The following is a 17961-nucleotide window of genomic DNA, read 5'->3' on the forward strand; positions in this document are numbered from 1 at the left end:
AAACTGAGCAAATGGAACAAATCTGGCTGCAAAAGCGAACACTGAACAGTTAGGGTTTTGATTAGCCTTACAGGAGACAGACTTCATAGCTTTGAGAAATTTTCTTTTTCACACAAAACTAATCCAGATCTGCCTCATTAAACAAAGCCATTTATACTCATCTGTTAAATGTCTACGTCTTGAATAGCTTTTTAATATTGTACAAGTTTTAATATCTCTTAATATTTTTATATGCAAAAATTAACAAGCCCTGAATAATCAAACTTCACAGAAAATAAAGAGCTACAGAATCAAGGCCAATTAAACCATTAACAATCCCTAAAACAAGAAAGAACCTCGACTCATAGCCAGTAACAGGGAGAGGGCATGCATGAGCTTATTCAACATTGTTATATGTTGTGGATTGCAGTCGTGATACCAAAATTTTTTAATTTGAGTGATTTGGAATAATTTTTAAATGGATGTTTCTGCACAAATGCATACACACAGCCTTTATGTGAAAATAAGTAAAAATAATGATAATAATCATAGTTTTGAGTTAACTTATCCAAGAAGTCTGTTGAACTGCATTCAATACAACATGTTTTATCAGGTGAACTTTGTCATTCTTTATCACCACTACTACACCACCAGCAGGGCAGTTACTGTAAGTATTGCACTGTTCAATGCTCTTTCCTTCTCTTTCACTATGAGAAGAAAAGGTGAAATGTAAACTTTTCACTTTTCTTCCAGAAGTGTGAAAAAAATAATGCAGGTTGATGAACATCCCGTGCCCTCTGCTTTAACATCAGGAAATCCATAAGCTTGTTTCAAATCCAGATAGCTGTAAACGAGACATAAAACCTGAGGTGATCACTAAAGTCACCTCAGTCCTTGAAGTGAACTTACTCAGTACAAGGGTAAAATAGACTGGTATAATGAGGGACATGGCCAGCAGTATACTCTAACATGCCCTGAAACACATATGTGAGTACGTTCCATTTCAAGTCTTTAAACACTGCACACAAGCCACGGTATGAACACTTTTTTAACTCTGAATTTTAGATTCAGAGGCTAAAACTATGTCAGTTGAATTTCACAGCTTCTTCACACGTGGCACTATCAGGGCTAGTTCCACGTATAGACACTTGGAATAAAAGTATATTATTCCACTTTATCATCACTTCCTTTGAAGCTACACAGAACAAGATAATATTACCAAAAAGCAAAAAATTGTGTCCCTCTCAAGTTGTTTTAGAATATCCAGTCAGTCTCTGACTTTAATCAAACTGACTTTTGATTGGAGCCTACCTGTTTTGCTATGATTCAAGTGCCTTGTTTAAAACACTTTCACAGCACCTGAAAGTTCCTCTCTTTGGTTTAGATGTGCTAATCACAATTGTGCTGGAGATATTTATTAATAGAAGTAACATCTAGGGTATGCTTATAACTTTCTCTAACATCATACCAAGTATCTGATTCGTCAATATAAATCAATATGTGTATTGTAGACTGAGATATTTTTTTTTCTCCTCTCTGCTGCACTACAGAGGCACAGAAAATATCTGGAAAATGTGTGCAGAGGAAGGAAATCAGATAGTCCAATGTTATCTTCTGTACTTAAGCATTTTGAAGCTTGCTATAGCTTCCCTGTCTTCTTCTGTCCAACAGTCTCAGTGCTACCTTTCAACTACATACACTGCTTCTGCTGAAAGCTATGAAGAGTTTGTATTCTCAAATTGCAGCATCTCACCAATATAACATAATGAGTTTGTATATTCCTTAACATTCAGAAGTGGCTAAAGCTTCTAGAAAGAACATTCTGTGATTTATGATAAACAGATGCACAAAGCAAGTAAATAAAATTGAACAAAATTTCATCCATGCTTTGTAGGAGTCTCTGATGTTTTCTCTGATCATTATCTTATCTCTAATTTACAAAACTTTATAGCACATAGTTATTTTACATAGATTGAAAAACATAACACAAGCATTTCAAATTAATCAGTAATGCAAGCATTAGAATCAAGTGATCTCAATGCTTGCTATAAACCTTTTTTCTAAATCACTGTAAAATAAACCAGAATTCTGTGTATTACATCTAGCACCCTTTCCTGTTTCAAATCTAAGATTTACCATCCAAATTATAAATACTGAGCAATACAGATGAGTTTGTGTTTCACTCTTAATAACATACACACATCTCTACGTGCAAGTCTGCCAAGGTAACTCTTACAAGCTTGGGAAAATGTCTTTGCTGAGAAAAATTGGCTAGGTTCAATATGAGGGGTTTTTACCGTATTAACTGTCTTAAAGCCAAGAGGGACTCTGATATTGCCTTAATACAGACAAATGCACGTGTCAAATGTACCCACTCACTTTCAGTTGTTCTTACATTTTATATTCACAACTTTCTTCTGTATATCTTCCATGCCACAGAAGATTATCTTCTTTAATCTTAAAGATTAAAGAATCTCCTTTAGCTGTGGAGACTGTGGTAATGAGCCTGGCTCTCACACCAAGGACTTTATAACACTGCTGATCTGTAAAAACTTCATACTGAGAAAGCATGAAGATGGCCTAGAGTCTGATATCATGAAAGAGCTAAGAAAAACAGCAGCTGGATTTTTATAGAAGGCTACATATACTGTCTGTTCCACAGAACAGCAAGTCGACAGTGTGAGCACTCAAATAACAATACAGAGAAAAGACTTGTGCTTATATCTGATCATGCTATTGTTCATCCTACAACAAAAATACAAACTTTCAGTTAACATCTGAGGGAGATCTTCAATAAGAACAAGTAGTACTGACATTTAATGGACTCATTGCAGAAGTCATAGAAACAATGCAAAGTATACTCAGAAATTAAATCAGGTGTTAATGTAAGACATCAAAAATACCTGCTGTATTTTGCTTCTGGATCTATACAATTTAGAGGTTCAATACTGCTAAAGGCTGCAGTGAGGTCTTTAAAGAAAATGTGAGACATTTCCTAAATTCCCTTATTTAGTTTGCCTGCCTTCCAAAGTTGGAAGCAGCAACATCCTTTTTCTTTTGAAAGATCTCAAGTCACTCTCATTCCCTACAATATCAACCTTCGATTTCTGTTTTGATTTTTAGACCCATAGACAAAATACATATCTAAATGAGGACTGTCTCACCCCTAAGATGTGAAGCTGAGCCCCAGGATTTCTCACCACTGCAAGACTCCTGGTTAAAATCAAGCTCAGGTAGGTATATTCTCTCCACTATTTTTTTTTCCTAGTTTCAGTTAGACATTATATACAACAACTAATTTCAAAACCATGGCTGAATTGTCCTCCTCTTATGGGCTACATTTTTATACCGTACATTTGGCTTTTTGAATCTTTCAGACTGAAAGGTGTTATACAAATCTATTCCTTTTAACTGTAAAAAAAACCACTTCAAAGGATCTACAGTTGTGCTTCTTCCATAATATTGATTATTATATCATTTCATACATTTTCTGTTTTACTGAAAGCTGTCATTTTTTCCCTCATATTGCAAAGAAGGAGTGCTGCTGTAGGAACATAAAAAGTATTTTTAGGTTTATACCTTCAGTGTGTCTGAAGTTTTAAAACTAGTTTATGGTTTTATTGAGCAGAAAAAGCAGGAAGAATAAATCAGTGACACTCCTCACTCCCTGGGGAAGGCTCCGTCTGCATTAGGTGCCTAAGTTGGCGTGCCAAGAGACAGAATAGATATAGCACCGGACCACTGAAATCCCACTGTTTAGCTACACTGTGGGTTGCACTGTAATTAGCACAACGACCTGTGGATAATAGATTTTATTCACGTCTGGGTTTTGACCCTGTAAGGTTAGAAGAAAAGTGCCAGCAGCTGTCTCCTCCTACCTCCTTTCTTGAAGTAGAGCTTACACCTGAGATTCTGTCTGCATAATAGCACAGCTGTATGCATCCTAGAGATTGCCTCTTTCTGCAGAATTCTGACAATGAGGACTGTCAGGTGTCGTCCTCCAGGAAAATATACAGAGAATAAAAATACAGCAGAACTGTACACTGTACAAAGTACCCCCTTCAGACCACAGCAATAATTACTGAAGCAGAAAAATACTTTTTGCACTTTTCTACACTAGCAACTGAAAACTCAGAAGGAAGGGGCTTTCAAAGATGAATCCAATCTTTTCCTTTCTCGTCTCTTTCTTCTTCTTTTCCTTTCAAAACCATGCTTTTTAGAAACCATGAGGAAAAAAAATATAAAGACAGATAAATGTCAGATCTTTAAATGTCAAATGTACAAAACTCCTTCAAATAACAGCTATAACTTCTACAACTCAGTAAAGAATCTAGTCCTACTCAGTTGAATAGTCTTAACAGGTCCATTTCTTACTGTGCAATTACTCAAATGGTGTTAAATATTTTATATTTATATTTATATTATTTATATTTTTATTTTATTTTATTTTATTTTTATATTTTATATTATTTTTAAAATCTTGAGCTCATAGAAATAGAACAATTAAAGCTTCTCTTGTTCTAAGATTGATATGGCTGGCAATCTTCATTTGTCCTCCAGAATTTCAGGGCAGAAGTCCCTAGACACTATTGGAAGGTCTACATAAAAGTCAGTCTCAAGAGGTATTGTAATTCCATCATGTAATAGACTAGGAAGCATTAATGAATAAAGCTTTACTTAATGTTCTCTCCTGCAAAAGAAATGCTGAGCACCACAGAAAAGAAGTGAAGTTACTTCCTTGTTTGTTTCACACAAAATCACAGAATAGTAGGGTTTGGAAGGGACCTCTAGAGATCATCTAGTCCAACCTTCTGCAGAAGCTTTCTCCCTGAGTTGTCCCAGCAGATTTTTGCTCATCCATGAAGGCCTCCTGCCTCCTTTTCACCATATCAGGACACATTGATCCTGGGCTTGGAGGAAGTGGTGCTTGATCTTATCCCATGAGATGTCTCCAAACAAGTCTTTGAAGCCTCATTGGCTCCTCAACCACTTGTGACAGGAAGTTATCAACACTCCACAGGAACCTCCTGGACTGTATGTGCTTGGCTATGTGGATTTGCCAGCAAATATCACAGTGATTGAGTTCTCCCATGAGGACCAGGGACTGTGATCGTGAGGCAGCTCTCAGCTGTTTGTAGAAGGCCTCATCCACTTCCTCCTCTTGATCAGGTGGCCTGTGGCAAGCTCCCACAACAGCATCACCTACATTATCCTGTCCCTTAATTTTCACCCAAACATTCAAGCCACCCCTCATGCCTACGCAGGCAAAGCTCAATGTCACGTTGACCTGTCTTTCCTGAACAATACATAGTCCTCCATGGCTGTGCTCCAGTCATGGCAGCTGTCCCACCACGTCTCTGTGACTGCAATGAGGTCGTAGCCCCGCATCCACACCCACATCTCTAGTTCCTCCTGCTTATTCCCCAGGCTGTGTGCATTGGTGTAGAGGCAGCGCAGGGGCTTACTCAAACACACAGATTTCCCTGGATGGATGCAAGAGGATACTCCCTGATTTGATACTCCCTCAGGGTGGTTAGCCTTCGGCATCTTATCATGGTATTAGGCTGAGGATCACTGCATTTCCTGCCCTTCCCTGTATCTCTGCGAGATGGGATGGCTCATTCTTTGCCATTTTATCCCCCCACATCCTAAGTCCTTCAGTTTAAAGCCATCTTGATCAAGTTGGTGAGCCTATTCTCAAATATTCCAATGTGCTTGTAAGAGAGGTGTATTCAATCCTGCCTAAATTTCTTGTTTGCTTTCCCTTCTCTGTAATATTGACCCTACCTGAGCAAGAAAACTTCTGCCAGAAAGGAACTGGCAAATATGAAGAAAGACACAAAGATTTTAAACCGTGACCATCTCACCAGAAACTGAGCATAACCGTCTCTATGCTTGGCTTCCTTAAGAGACAGGATTTTTAATCCCTTCCCACCTTCAGAGACACCTTTTACAGAGCAAGGAGCATCTATACGGCATTCAGTTGCTTCTCATGTTTGAGCCTAGTGAAAGACGGGAATTTAATAGCAGCAGCCCTCTTTAGGGAGACACTGCTGAAGATGACAACAATGTGGCAGTTATACTGGTAAAAGTGTCTTCATCTTGATTGAGACTAACTCAATCCTTCTTTCATTTCCAGGACAACAGCTAAAGCAATGGAGGAAAATGGAGGCTTTTCTCATCCTATCATCTTCTAAACCTGTAGCTGTCTGTGCATTTCGTGACAGTAGAAAAGAAGTAGTTTCACCTACCGAAAATTTCTCTGGACAAAATGTTGCATGGCACTTACGAAAACAAGCACAAATGTTGATTCTCCCTTTGTGGATAAAGAAACATAAAGCAGAACCCCAGAAATACTATCAAATTACAAGAATTGAAGCTCTGCATTATGTACCCTAAAATTTGTAGTTATAATATATTATTTCCTTAGACTCTTTTACAAAATGCCTTGTTTGCCAAGTTCCTTTGGTTGCATAAGCAGTGATGAGATCCCAACTTTTACCTTAAAAACCAGGCAGTAATGATATAATTATCACCTACTTCTTCCACAACGGGCTTAGCCTACCTTGAGGATTTCTTCACTGCACTTCAGGGCTGATGAGTTTTGTCTTTTGGAAATAATTTTTAAAGATCATCAACACTTTATTAAAAAAAAAAAAAAAAAAGTCCGTTTCCCCCATTTTTGAGAGCTGTGAGATCTTTTAAAGCAAAAGCTTTTCCACAGTTTTCATTCCCTAACAATAAGCTGCTGTTCATTACCTTTTTGTTTTGACATGGGAAAATCAGAAGTATATTAATGTTCAGGTCAACATTCCTACGAGATCTTTGCTAGTATAATTCAGCATATGCTCAGCTTTATGCTAATAAAGCACAGTCTGGAGAGTTTAAGCTTTTGCTAAATATTACAACAATCTAACTTTTTATCCAGTTATTTTCATGGAACCTATCTGAACACCTGGGCTCTTCTTATGGATCTCTCGTGACTTTAATTCAAATAAATCCCATGGTACAGTTTATATTTTCACTTTTGCTTCATACTGTATGCACACAGAAGTCTCTTAAAATCCCAGCAGCTCTTTGATAAAGCAAATTAAAGGACTTTGGGTTAAGAGGATAACTGATACTTTAGGAAAATCAGCTGAGACCTGTAAAGTCTCCAAGGCTGGACTGAGAATATTTCAGTGTAACCTGCCCAACTTGATATTCTTTATGGTTTGTTTGGGTTTGTTTTTAATCTGAAATTTTAATGAAACCACAGTATGTTTTGTGATTGACAAATTGGGAAGAAAGATTATATTTTTAATGGCAGACATCTATATAAAGCTATGCTGATTATTCAAGTCAATGGTTTGAAAGAGAGACAGACTGAAGTCACAATACAATAATGGGTAAGGATCAGTACAAAATGATATTCCTCAAATGAGTAACTGTTGTTTACTATAAATTGTCCTGCTTTGCAATACACTATTAAAATTTAATCTGTAAATCATATTGTTTTAATCTTTGTTAGGTATTAAGGTCCCTTGTACTAGCAATCAATTAGCTAAATAAACAAACCACAACTTGTATTACACATAAAATTGGTTTTAGTTTTACTCTCTATAAAGGCAAAGAAACTATTGGGGGGGTATAGAGGAAGAGAAAGTGTGGATCCACAACAGAACATTATTTTATCCATTTTAACTTTATTTAGCTTAACCACCTAAATATTTATGGATCAATACACAGCCCAGTGGATGTAATTAGCATTAAAATTCTCAGTAGCAAAAAAATAATCCTAAATAATTAAAAACTTTCACATTTTAACTGAACTTAGTATACTTGGTCTTTGGAAATGTTGTGTTGTAACAGCTTCGTCAGCCATTTGCAGAATGTAAAAAAAAAAAAACAAAACTAAAACCAATAACCAAATATGATCATCAATGTAAAAACTATCAGGTGATTTTTCTCCTTTATTGTTATAACAAATAGAGAAAAAAATCCTGGGTCTACAGGACACATAGGCTACATTTTCAATTTAAAATAAAAAAAATAGTGAAACCATCTGCTTGTTTTGTGCTAATGTACCAACAAAACAAGAAATCACAATTAACACCAAGATGAGTATTAGGACAATGACTATTAGCTTTCATTTGTAGCAGTCCATTTCCCAAAGACTTCAAAAAGACTTTCCTTACAACAAGGACTGTGAAATAGGTCATCAAATGGACACTCAAACCATTTCTGTGACCTAGCCAGAAGACCTCCCAATGACTTCAGCAGACTTTGAATCAAGCCTTCAGATCTCAGCTATCATACATTTTCTGCATCTTTTCAATGAGCAATGATGGGTCTCTGATCTGAAATTGGATGTATCTTTGTATTTTCTCTCATAAAAGATCAGAGCCCTATAAGCACCATCTGGACTGCTTCTTTGTGCATCTGTATTATATGTAGATACAGTCTTCAAACACGGACTGCAAAAATCCTATTGTAGCAGCAGACAGTGACTGAGATCCTTAACCAAAAGCCCTTTGAAGTCAAAAAGAACTGGATTGGGCCTCCCCTATGCTTTACATAATAAAATCATTGAATCTATTGTGTCGGTTTATACATGCCATAATTGCATAGCTATTACGTTCTTTCTCTTACCTCCAAGGCATGCACCCATGGCCAATGAAAAGATTAATGGTTTCATAGGCAAGTTAACATCAGGATCTTTACTCAGGTTGAGAAGCACAGGAATCTGTGGTTAAAGAAAAAAAAAAAAAACAGAGAAAGATCCAGAAGACATTATCCAATCATCAGCACAATATAAATAAAATTAAGCAAACAGCTTAAACCACCAGCAAGTCTGGTAGTTTGGGGGATTTTATGGTTTGGGGTTTTTTTTACTTGGTAACTTCATATCATATTCTTAATCCATGCTCACTTTCCTCACTGACTCTGCTAGTCCCACAAGCTAAAATGAATGTATCAGCAACATTAGGCCAAGCATGACACAGGTTTAGCTAACAAAACTGAGGCTCTCTTAGTTATGAGTGCCTCCCATAAGATCGTTTTTGTTTCAACGGGGAACTGACAGTGCCTATGAATCAATTCCTCCTTCATTTCTTGCAACCTAAAGGTCACAATTGTATCCCATCTTCTTGCTGAGGGCAACCATAAGAGATGATCAGACCTTTGCAAGATGGCTATAGATCATGTGACAGTAACTGAAAAATTCCCGAGTCCTTATTATAACGAAAGTCTCTGACCTGTTAGGTAAAACTGAGAAAGATCGATGTGGCAGGCTTTGGAATTCATAATCAGAACTAAATTATTTTACTTTTTATTCTAACATATTTACCAGAGAATGTAGATTTAGTTCACTGGGAAATATTTGCAAGTTTTATTAATTAAATAATTAATTAAATCACCCCTCAAAAAGTTAAATGAGGTTTGTACGACTTGATAAGGCAATTCATATACAGCCTAAAAATACAGCAGGCAGGCTTTCTAGTAGCCTCAGACTTCAGTCGGTACCACTCTTCAAAACTAAACAACTTTCACTTCAGTTGGGAAAAAAAATTTTAAGTTCAACTTAGTTACATAACCACGTGGTTTGAAATTGTGTAACCATGTGGCTTTAATTAGTAGCTGTAGTGAAAAAGTCATTAGCAAAGGGAAAGGTGATAATGTTATTAACCAGGTTTTAACTTGTACAGAGATTTACAGGACTAAAAGGGAGAAAGAATTAGCAAACATGGAACAGCAAGAGATCAAGCACAAAGGGATCTGTGGATATGTCTGATATGCTTTAAAATTAATGCTTTCTCAGAGTCTAGAATTTTCAGTAATGATTTATGTGTTTTAATTCCTTAATTTGTCATTTGAATGTACTTCACCTGTCCCCCTCAAGGGGTATGATCTCAATGATAAAACAGTTGCTTCCTGAAAAGTGTTTTCACTTTGATGGCTGAGTGATGCTCATGTCTACTTATTGTATGTGTTCTTTTGGTATGGAGCAATAGACAAGCTTCAATATACAATACTTCAATTACAAAGAACTGAACATCCCTTTCCCCATCTATCTTGCAAGGGTGCTAATCATTTCTCTTAAATCTTCCAATTGGTTAAGATAAGGTAATGATTAAACAATTATTCTTGAATTGTATATTGCCTGAAGACATTTTTCTACTTTGAGACTTAAAGAAAGGTCAGCATGCCCAATATTTTGTCTGGTTTTTTACATGAAATGATAACAAAATATTTCCTTTTTCCCCACAAAATTTCTCTCAAACCATCACTGCTAGAACATGACATGCAATTCAAAATGCTGTTATATTTATTTCAAAACAATGTTGTTTTACCATAAAACAAAATTTAAACACAAATACTGAAACCATGGGATAAGCCTTCCTGTGCAATCAAAATAAAGCACTTTTTTCCTACTGTATAATTTTGACCAGAGAACTGAAATGGATTATTTAGTTCCTTGAAAATAATTTGAATTATTTTCAAGTATCCTGATGTACTACAGCAATTCACTTGGGTCAGGACACAAGCCTGAACCATGCAGACTAGCAACACCTTTTTTAATTAAATGACTCTTTGTGCATGTCCTATCCAGCACAGAGAAGATTGTTAGGCAGAGGAGATTAAAATGACAACCTCATTTTTTTTACTGTTGAGGTCAGTCCTGAAGCAGTTGCCAGCCAACTTCCAAGTGCAGAGCTAGTAATGCCATTTTCACACCCTACTGGTGATAACCATGCAGGGCCCTCCAGCCCTCCAGGAGCCCTCTCCTTAATTACAGCACTGTGAAGGACAGGGTAAGCAAAAAGCACCTGGGCCACAACAGCCCCAGGCAATGCTACAGGCTTGGGGCAGAGTGGCTGGAAAGGTGCCAGGCAGAAAAAGGCCTGGGAGTGTTAATCAACAGCCATCTGAACATGAGCCAGCAGTGTGCCCAGGTGGCCAAAAGTCCAATGACATCCTGGCTTGTATCAGAAATTGTGTGTCCAGCAGGGACAAGGAAGTGATTGTCCCCCTGTATTCAACACTGGTGAGGTCACACTTTGAATACTGTGTCCAGTTCTGGGCCTCTCACTACAAGAAGGACACAGAGGTGCTGGAGCATGTCCACAGATGGGCAACAAAGCTGGTGGAGGGTCTGGAGAACAAGTCTGATACAGAGCGGCTGAGGGAGCTGGGGGTGTTTAGCTTAGAGAAGAGGAGGCTGAGAGGAGATATGATCACTCCCTACAACTGCTGAAAGGGAGTTGTAGGGAGGTGGGGGTTGATTTCTAGCAATGAATGATAGGACACGAGGAAATGGAATCAAGTTGCACCAAGGGAGGATTAGATTGGAGATTAGGAAGAATTTTTTCACCAAGAGGGTTATTAAGCATTGGAACAGGCTGCTCAGGGAGGTGGTGGAGTCACTGTCCCTAGAGATATTCAAAAGACACATAGATGAAGTGCTGGGTGATATGGTTTAGTTTAGTGATGGGCTTGGCAATGTGAGGTTAGTGGTTGGACTTGATGATCTGAAAGGTCTTTTCCAACCATTACAATTCTGTGATTCTGTGTGATCACTTCCATAAAATAACAGTTATAAGTCATGAAGCTAGGATACTTTCCAACAGAGGTAAAGAAAGTACACTGTGATACATATTGTGCAAATATCTTTGTCATATTGATTTGACTTACTTGGAATGCAAATATTTTTCATAGTTTTACAAAGTGCTGCCCCTCAACAGAGAAAAGTTAAAGCCTATGAAGCCTCATGTCTCCTTCATTATTTCCTTTTCAGATTATGCAAACAGCACCATAATCAATATTAGAAGGGAAAAAAATGTCTATAATTTATCTTTATTATCATTTCTCTTCATTTATCATCAATAGCTTTCATTTCATATACCCTTAATTTCCACAGTCTTACTATATCTGTTGGACTATGTTCTTGAAAACTTTCTAATTTTGCTGGAAAGTCTGGTATTGGAGCATTCCATATTACTGTTCAATTGTCAGGATTTAGATAAAATGAGCAATGTGACTCAACAGAGAAAGCCAAATCTTCCTCACCCTCTTATTGTAGGACTACCTGCCTCCAGATATTAAAATAAACAAAAAAATGCAACTATAAGAAATAATGATTGTGTCTCGAAAAAGGACAGTGTCCTCGAAGATTTGATACCAAAAAAAAATAGCCATAAATCTTTATTATTTTCATTATACTATAATTAATGATATTAATTCTTAATTATTAACTATTAATTATTATTATTCTATGTGTATTATGTATATGGGGTAAGTAGATGCATAAAAAACAATGCTAAAGTCTACTGATTTGGGCATATTTGTCTATATTATTCTAATCAACCCTCATGGAGTAAATAATTGTTCACAGGATATATTGTCAAAGTATATAGTATATGTTACAAATATAAAAAGAATAAAAATTGAAATGTATACATTTTCATCCTCACATTGTTTCTATTTTTTAAATAAGCATTGCAAGCTTTTAAAATTTGAATGGGATTTTATTACTATTACAAATTATCCACTTTTTCTAGAAAAGATCATCTATTAACAATTGATAATATTACGAATTAATTCAGACTCAAAAAATATGATTCTTCAGAACAGTGTATTTCTTCTTATCCCTCTCAGTTTTCTAACATCCTGAAAATTTAAGACAGATGAAACAATCAAAAGGAAAGGAAGCTCAATTTTTACTTTAAATGAAAGCTTTGAAAAAGAGAAAACTGAGAGATTTAGACCACAATTACATACACCAATTACTACTAAGCTAAATTTCATACAATATTGATAATTATCTCATGACAGTTCCTACGTTTATATTGTGGCATGCGGTCCCCTTTTGTTAAGACTGGTGGTGATGCTTGCGCATCTCAGTTCTCTTGTCTACTTGACAGAGGGGATCTAATTGACACCTATCAAGCCTTCTTCCTTTCAATTCTGTTTGTGAAAAAATGGAATGGAATGTGAGCACAAGTAAAAACTGCAAGAGGAGTGGCTGGAGAGGAGCTCTGCAGAAAGGAATCTGGGATGCTGTCCAGCAGCAGGCTCGAGAAGAGTCACCAGTGTGCCCTGACAGCCAAGAGAGTTAAACTACATCCTGGGGTGCATCACACACACAACAGAAACAGCCAGGCAAAACATGTGATTACCCTGCTGTATTCAGAATTGATGCAGTCCCACTTTGAGTGCTGTGTGCAGTTCTGGGGCAGTTCATGACCTTTGCATTCAGGAAAAATAATATGAAACATTCAATTGCAAGATATTATGAACAGGGGTTTTTTTGGCTTTGTTCAGGTACAATACTTGATTTCAGCTTAACACAAACAGAAGTTTACCAAGAGAGAAAATTTAATCAACCCATGAAGAACTAAGTGCCCTCAGAAGTTCGTTCCACTGCTTCATGTACACAATTAACTTTCTCCAGCCTTCCCAGTAGGACAAAACACTTGCTGTGTACTGAGCTCTTTGCAGAGATTTCTTTGGCAATCTCTGTACATCCAGTCTATATGGTACTGACATTTTCGATGGTGGGGTTATAACAGATTTACTCTTGTCTAGAAAAAAGAAGTATTTGACTAATAATGGTATTGCACTAAAAAATTATTTTTAGGGTAAGGTGCTTCAAATGATAAATTAATTGGATTTTTTTGTAATTTCAGAATTTTTCAGTACAGGAGAAATCTTCTCCACAATACTGGTGCTGAAGGCCGATGAAAAGCATCAATGTATTCAAAATGTTTAAACACATGAAAAATTTGCATGTTAAAATATTTCCATCTGAAAATAATGGAAAATATTTAAGGCTGCATAAAATGTGTTAAGTTTTAGGATGAGCAAGAATCCTACTTTGTCTACATAGATACTTAGATACTCTTAAAAATGCTTAGATTTTCTTCTAGGAAACCCTTTTATTTACCTGGTTTTGTTACTTTAATTCATAGAATAGTTTATTTACTAGAATTCTTTATAACGCTGGCTCAAATCTGTTAATATTTTAATTACCTTTGAGAAATATTGATCTACAGCTTCCACATCCTGCTATAGTAACAAACAGACATCTACAAATTTTAATGCTGACAAATCTGAAACTTTAAAAAAAATCAATAAACTTCATCCAAATACAGATAAAGTGAATTTTTTAGTCCCCAGATGCATTAATTAGGCATTCATACTTTTTTTTTTTCAATGAATCTGATTATCCCATTAGTACAAACAAGTAAGTTGAAATTAAAATTTGGACAACCATACTTCGACTTTATAGTTTTTAAACTATATAGTTATAGTTAAAAGAGCTATCTGCAGATTTTTTTCTTTTTCTTCCCTCCAGCTATGTGTCTTATAAGTCAAGTCTCAGGCTACAGTGGAATTTTGTATTTCTTCCATTTCTCAGGAAGGTCCTGGGTCAAAATACTCTACATATCAATTGTATATGCTACTTTTACATGAGCAAGTAATGTAGTACAACAGGAGATTGAAAGAGTTGGAGCTGAGTCTTATCTATGTGGTCTTCAGCCCAGAGGGTCAGTCATCTCAAACTTGGGAGACCTTTACTCCATCCTCTCTCATGTCATTTCTCAGTTCCTACACAGAGTGTGTGTTATCTATTCCATTCCATTCACCTTTTCAATGCAGAAAAGACATTGTTAGTGTCCTTGACTGTGAGCTGCCGCCAAGCCTTTCACCATCTTTGCATAATACTTCAGGAATCTCTATTCCTGTACAAGTCAATGAAGCTACTACCCTGTGAGATACTCCAGCTATCAGTGGCTAACTACTTTGGGGTGAGCAAATCCACTGTTGGCATAGGTCTCATAACATCCTCCAAACACTCTTCGATCAGGCAGAGAATACAGCTGATATCTACAAACCCACACAGATTTTTTGTATCTCTGGGTTCAAAAAGTGGGAGTAACTTGGTGGATCCACTTCCTTGCCTAGACCCTGGTAGATCAAGGCTATGACTATAAAAATCATAAGAGAGATTGCCCCACTGTCATGCAGTCATTTTTTCACCACTGAATGAGATTTATGGAGCCTTAGAGGTACTCAGTACATTTCTTTTCCATTATTGTGAGAATAGGCTCAACTATGAAGCTGGAATCATTTCCAGAAAAGGACAGGATCATTCATGGCTACATCATAGCAGGTACTCCATACTCCTACATCACTAGGGCATATTAAACCAAATTCATATACAGAAGACTGTCAGTATGATCCTCTACCTCTGAGTAAACACTTGGGGTTGGCTTCCAAGCTGTTGCACCCACTGAGTAATTATGTGAATGTGTGAGCAAACTATGTACCTGAATAAATGAATTTATGGATGGTTATCTGCTATTAATTACAACTTGATTCTGTAAACAACAAATCATTAAACAGAAGGAGATCTAAGACATATCTGCTGCACTGTGTATTTATTACACACACACACATACAGATTCCGCAATTATTGAAAAGCCATTCTACAACAGAACTAGGTTCAATATGAGTAATACATCTCATCAGAAGTACATAACTCTGACATATATAGTGATAAATAGCTTTCCAAAACCAAATATTGTTTGCCTTAACAGTAGGAACCAAGAGTCAAAGAGTCAAAAAGTTTGAATGAAAGTTTATGCAATCTTACATAAGAATCCAAGACTTAGTTACTTAAGAATTTTCTAACATAGAATGACAAATCCAAAGTGCAAGTGCACTCATTAAGCTAGATGACACTAGGGCTCATCTTCAGTTGGTCTTATAACACATTGATGTCTTAACACCTTAGCTAATGACTTCTTTTGAATAGATTAAAACATGCATACATCTTTCTTTCTTCCTGCCTCCCCTCTCCATCTATTTTTAAAGAACAAAAACTACAGCAGTCTCTTAGGTTCAGCCCCAAATAGAATGAAAAATATATACATTTTAAATGTCTAAACTGTTGGCAAGAATCTTTTCCTGTCCATCTGTATCTCCCTATTCATTCAAAGATAAAAAAGAAGTGATCTTCAGACATCCTAAAAGATTCCTGCATTTCAATCTCATTCCCTAAAACATACTCCTTTGAAAAGTGCATTCCTTTCAAAACCTGTAAAAGCTTCTTTTGTGAAATCACATGCAGGTGTTTTTAGTATTGCTCCAAGCCAATTTTAATAGACTTGCTTGATATGAGGCAAAAACTTCTAAGCATTGATTTCTGCATTATTGTTTAATAGTCCTCAAGTGTTTGCAGGAAGATGACTCATCCTGAAACAACCTTTCCCTTCATGCCTATTGCGTGCAGTATGTTGTGGTTAAATCAATATGATTCCACAGGAAACATCATAGTAACCAAACCAAAATAGCATATTAACATATATATAGAGCAGTTGCAAGCCTGTCCAACACCTGTAACAAGTGTTTTAAACCTTGACACAGGTTAAGGGTGGACACGACCATCCACTAACAATGGAAGAAAAAAGATACAGAAAAATTATACTTAGCTGACAACAAGTTGTAACAATGAATCTTTCCTGCAGTATAATGAAGGGATTTTTGTACTTTAAACAATCTGATCATGCCCTAATTTGTTAAAATTTGTTACTTTTCTGATATTAAAACTCAAGTGCTGACAAGCATGTGTTCTTCTTAACATTAGTTGCTGTTTTATAAACTAATTACATAAGCAATGTAGCAATGCGAGGTTCAAGTGTTAAAAAAAGCATTAACATAACTACATGGTATATAGAGGGAAAACACTGATAGCAGCAAATGGATAGTGACAGTTTCCATCAAAAAAGCAATGTTACTTTTCAGCTACAGATGGAGATAGTACAGAAGCACCAGGAGGAGGATGAACAAGAGCTACACAGTTCCTACCATTGTAGCTGTGAAGGGGATATTGTCGATTACGGAGGAGGCCAAAGCAGACACCCAGAGCACTAAAATGATGGCCACTGCCAAGCGCTGGTCCTCAGGAACCACCTGGAATTGACAGAGGTCAAATTACACCTTTCATGAGGTCAGTGTTGCTATGTCCCTTTCCATGGCATAATTGCATGCTCTTCTCAGTTTTAATTTATCTATATTTTTTTTTTCCTTTAGACTCTGGGATAGGAAAAAGAAGAAATTTTGTTAAAGTTTTCTTCAATAAGGTAGCTGAACACTTACTAACACAGTAACTGTTCTTTTTCCAGGAAAACAGAACAAATAGAAATACAAAGGCTGATATTTCTAATAGCTTTTACACAAGAAATACATTGCTCAGCTGTGAATTTTCACCTTTTTACTGTTTTGCTCTTTGGGTTGGTTTTTTTTTCTATTTTTAGACTACAGAAAATGCTTTCCTTTTGCATTTATGGCTAAATGAGGCTGTGGCCAGATGCATATATATTGAATATCACCCATGCAAAAGTATGACATGCTTTCTCGATTTTGCTGATGGAGGAAAATGATCATTAACACTAAATTCAGAATTAAAGTATTATTCATTATTCCATTGGAGTAAAACTATTTTCCTTACCTGTTAAAAAACTGAAAATATTTTAAACATACCTTTATCAATAAAGCTGTCTGCTCTCCTATAAAGTCTATCAAGTGTAAATTAGCCAAAGCCTGGAAAAAAAAAACCAAAAACAAGGCATTGATATTAGCTAGTGAACTCTCTGACACAGCTACATTTTTTTTTTCCAGTGAATTGAAGAAAATACAATTCCTTCCTATTCACAAGATATTCATCTCACATAGCTGGATTTCCAGAAGTGGTTTGGTTGTACTGAATGACTAGTAGGATTACTTAAGAGTGTGAAGCAAAGGCATTAAAGAATAGATGAAATTTAAAGCTGACATTCTTCAGTGGAAATATGTTGTCTGAATATATATCTGATTTTAAACCAACTTCCCCAAAACCACAATATAGGTAGAAACATATCTTGTGTTTAAAAGGTCAGATGAAATCAGACATTTTGTGCTCAGTCTCAGATGAAGAAATAAGGAAATAAAATACATGTT

General features: G+C 36.3%; 1 protein-coding gene across 1 annotated transcript in view; it reads right to left on the reverse strand.

Annotated features, from left to right (window-relative positions):
* The window catches only part of OCA2 (OCA2 melanosomal transmembrane protein), a 174241-nt gene that overhangs the window by 47212 nt on the left and 109068 nt on the right, over positions 1 to 17961 (reverse strand). Inside the window, exons 19-21 of the mRNA XM_061988504.1 lie at positions 17506 to 17565; positions 16831 to 16935; positions 8611 to 8704 (exon numbers count right to left, since the gene is read on the reverse strand). Coding sequence (XP_061844488.1) covers positions 8611 to 8704; positions 16831 to 16935; positions 17506 to 17565 — 259 coding nt within the window. The remainder of the gene's footprint in view (positions 1 to 8610; positions 8705 to 16830; positions 16936 to 17505; positions 17566 to 17961) is intronic.

This window comes from Colius striatus, chromosome 1 (genome assembly GCF_028858725.1).
Source record: "Colius striatus isolate bColStr4 chromosome 1, bColStr4.1.hap1, whole genome shotgun sequence".
Taxonomy (NCBI): Eukaryota; Metazoa; Chordata; class Aves; order Coliiformes; family Coliidae; genus Colius; species Colius striatus.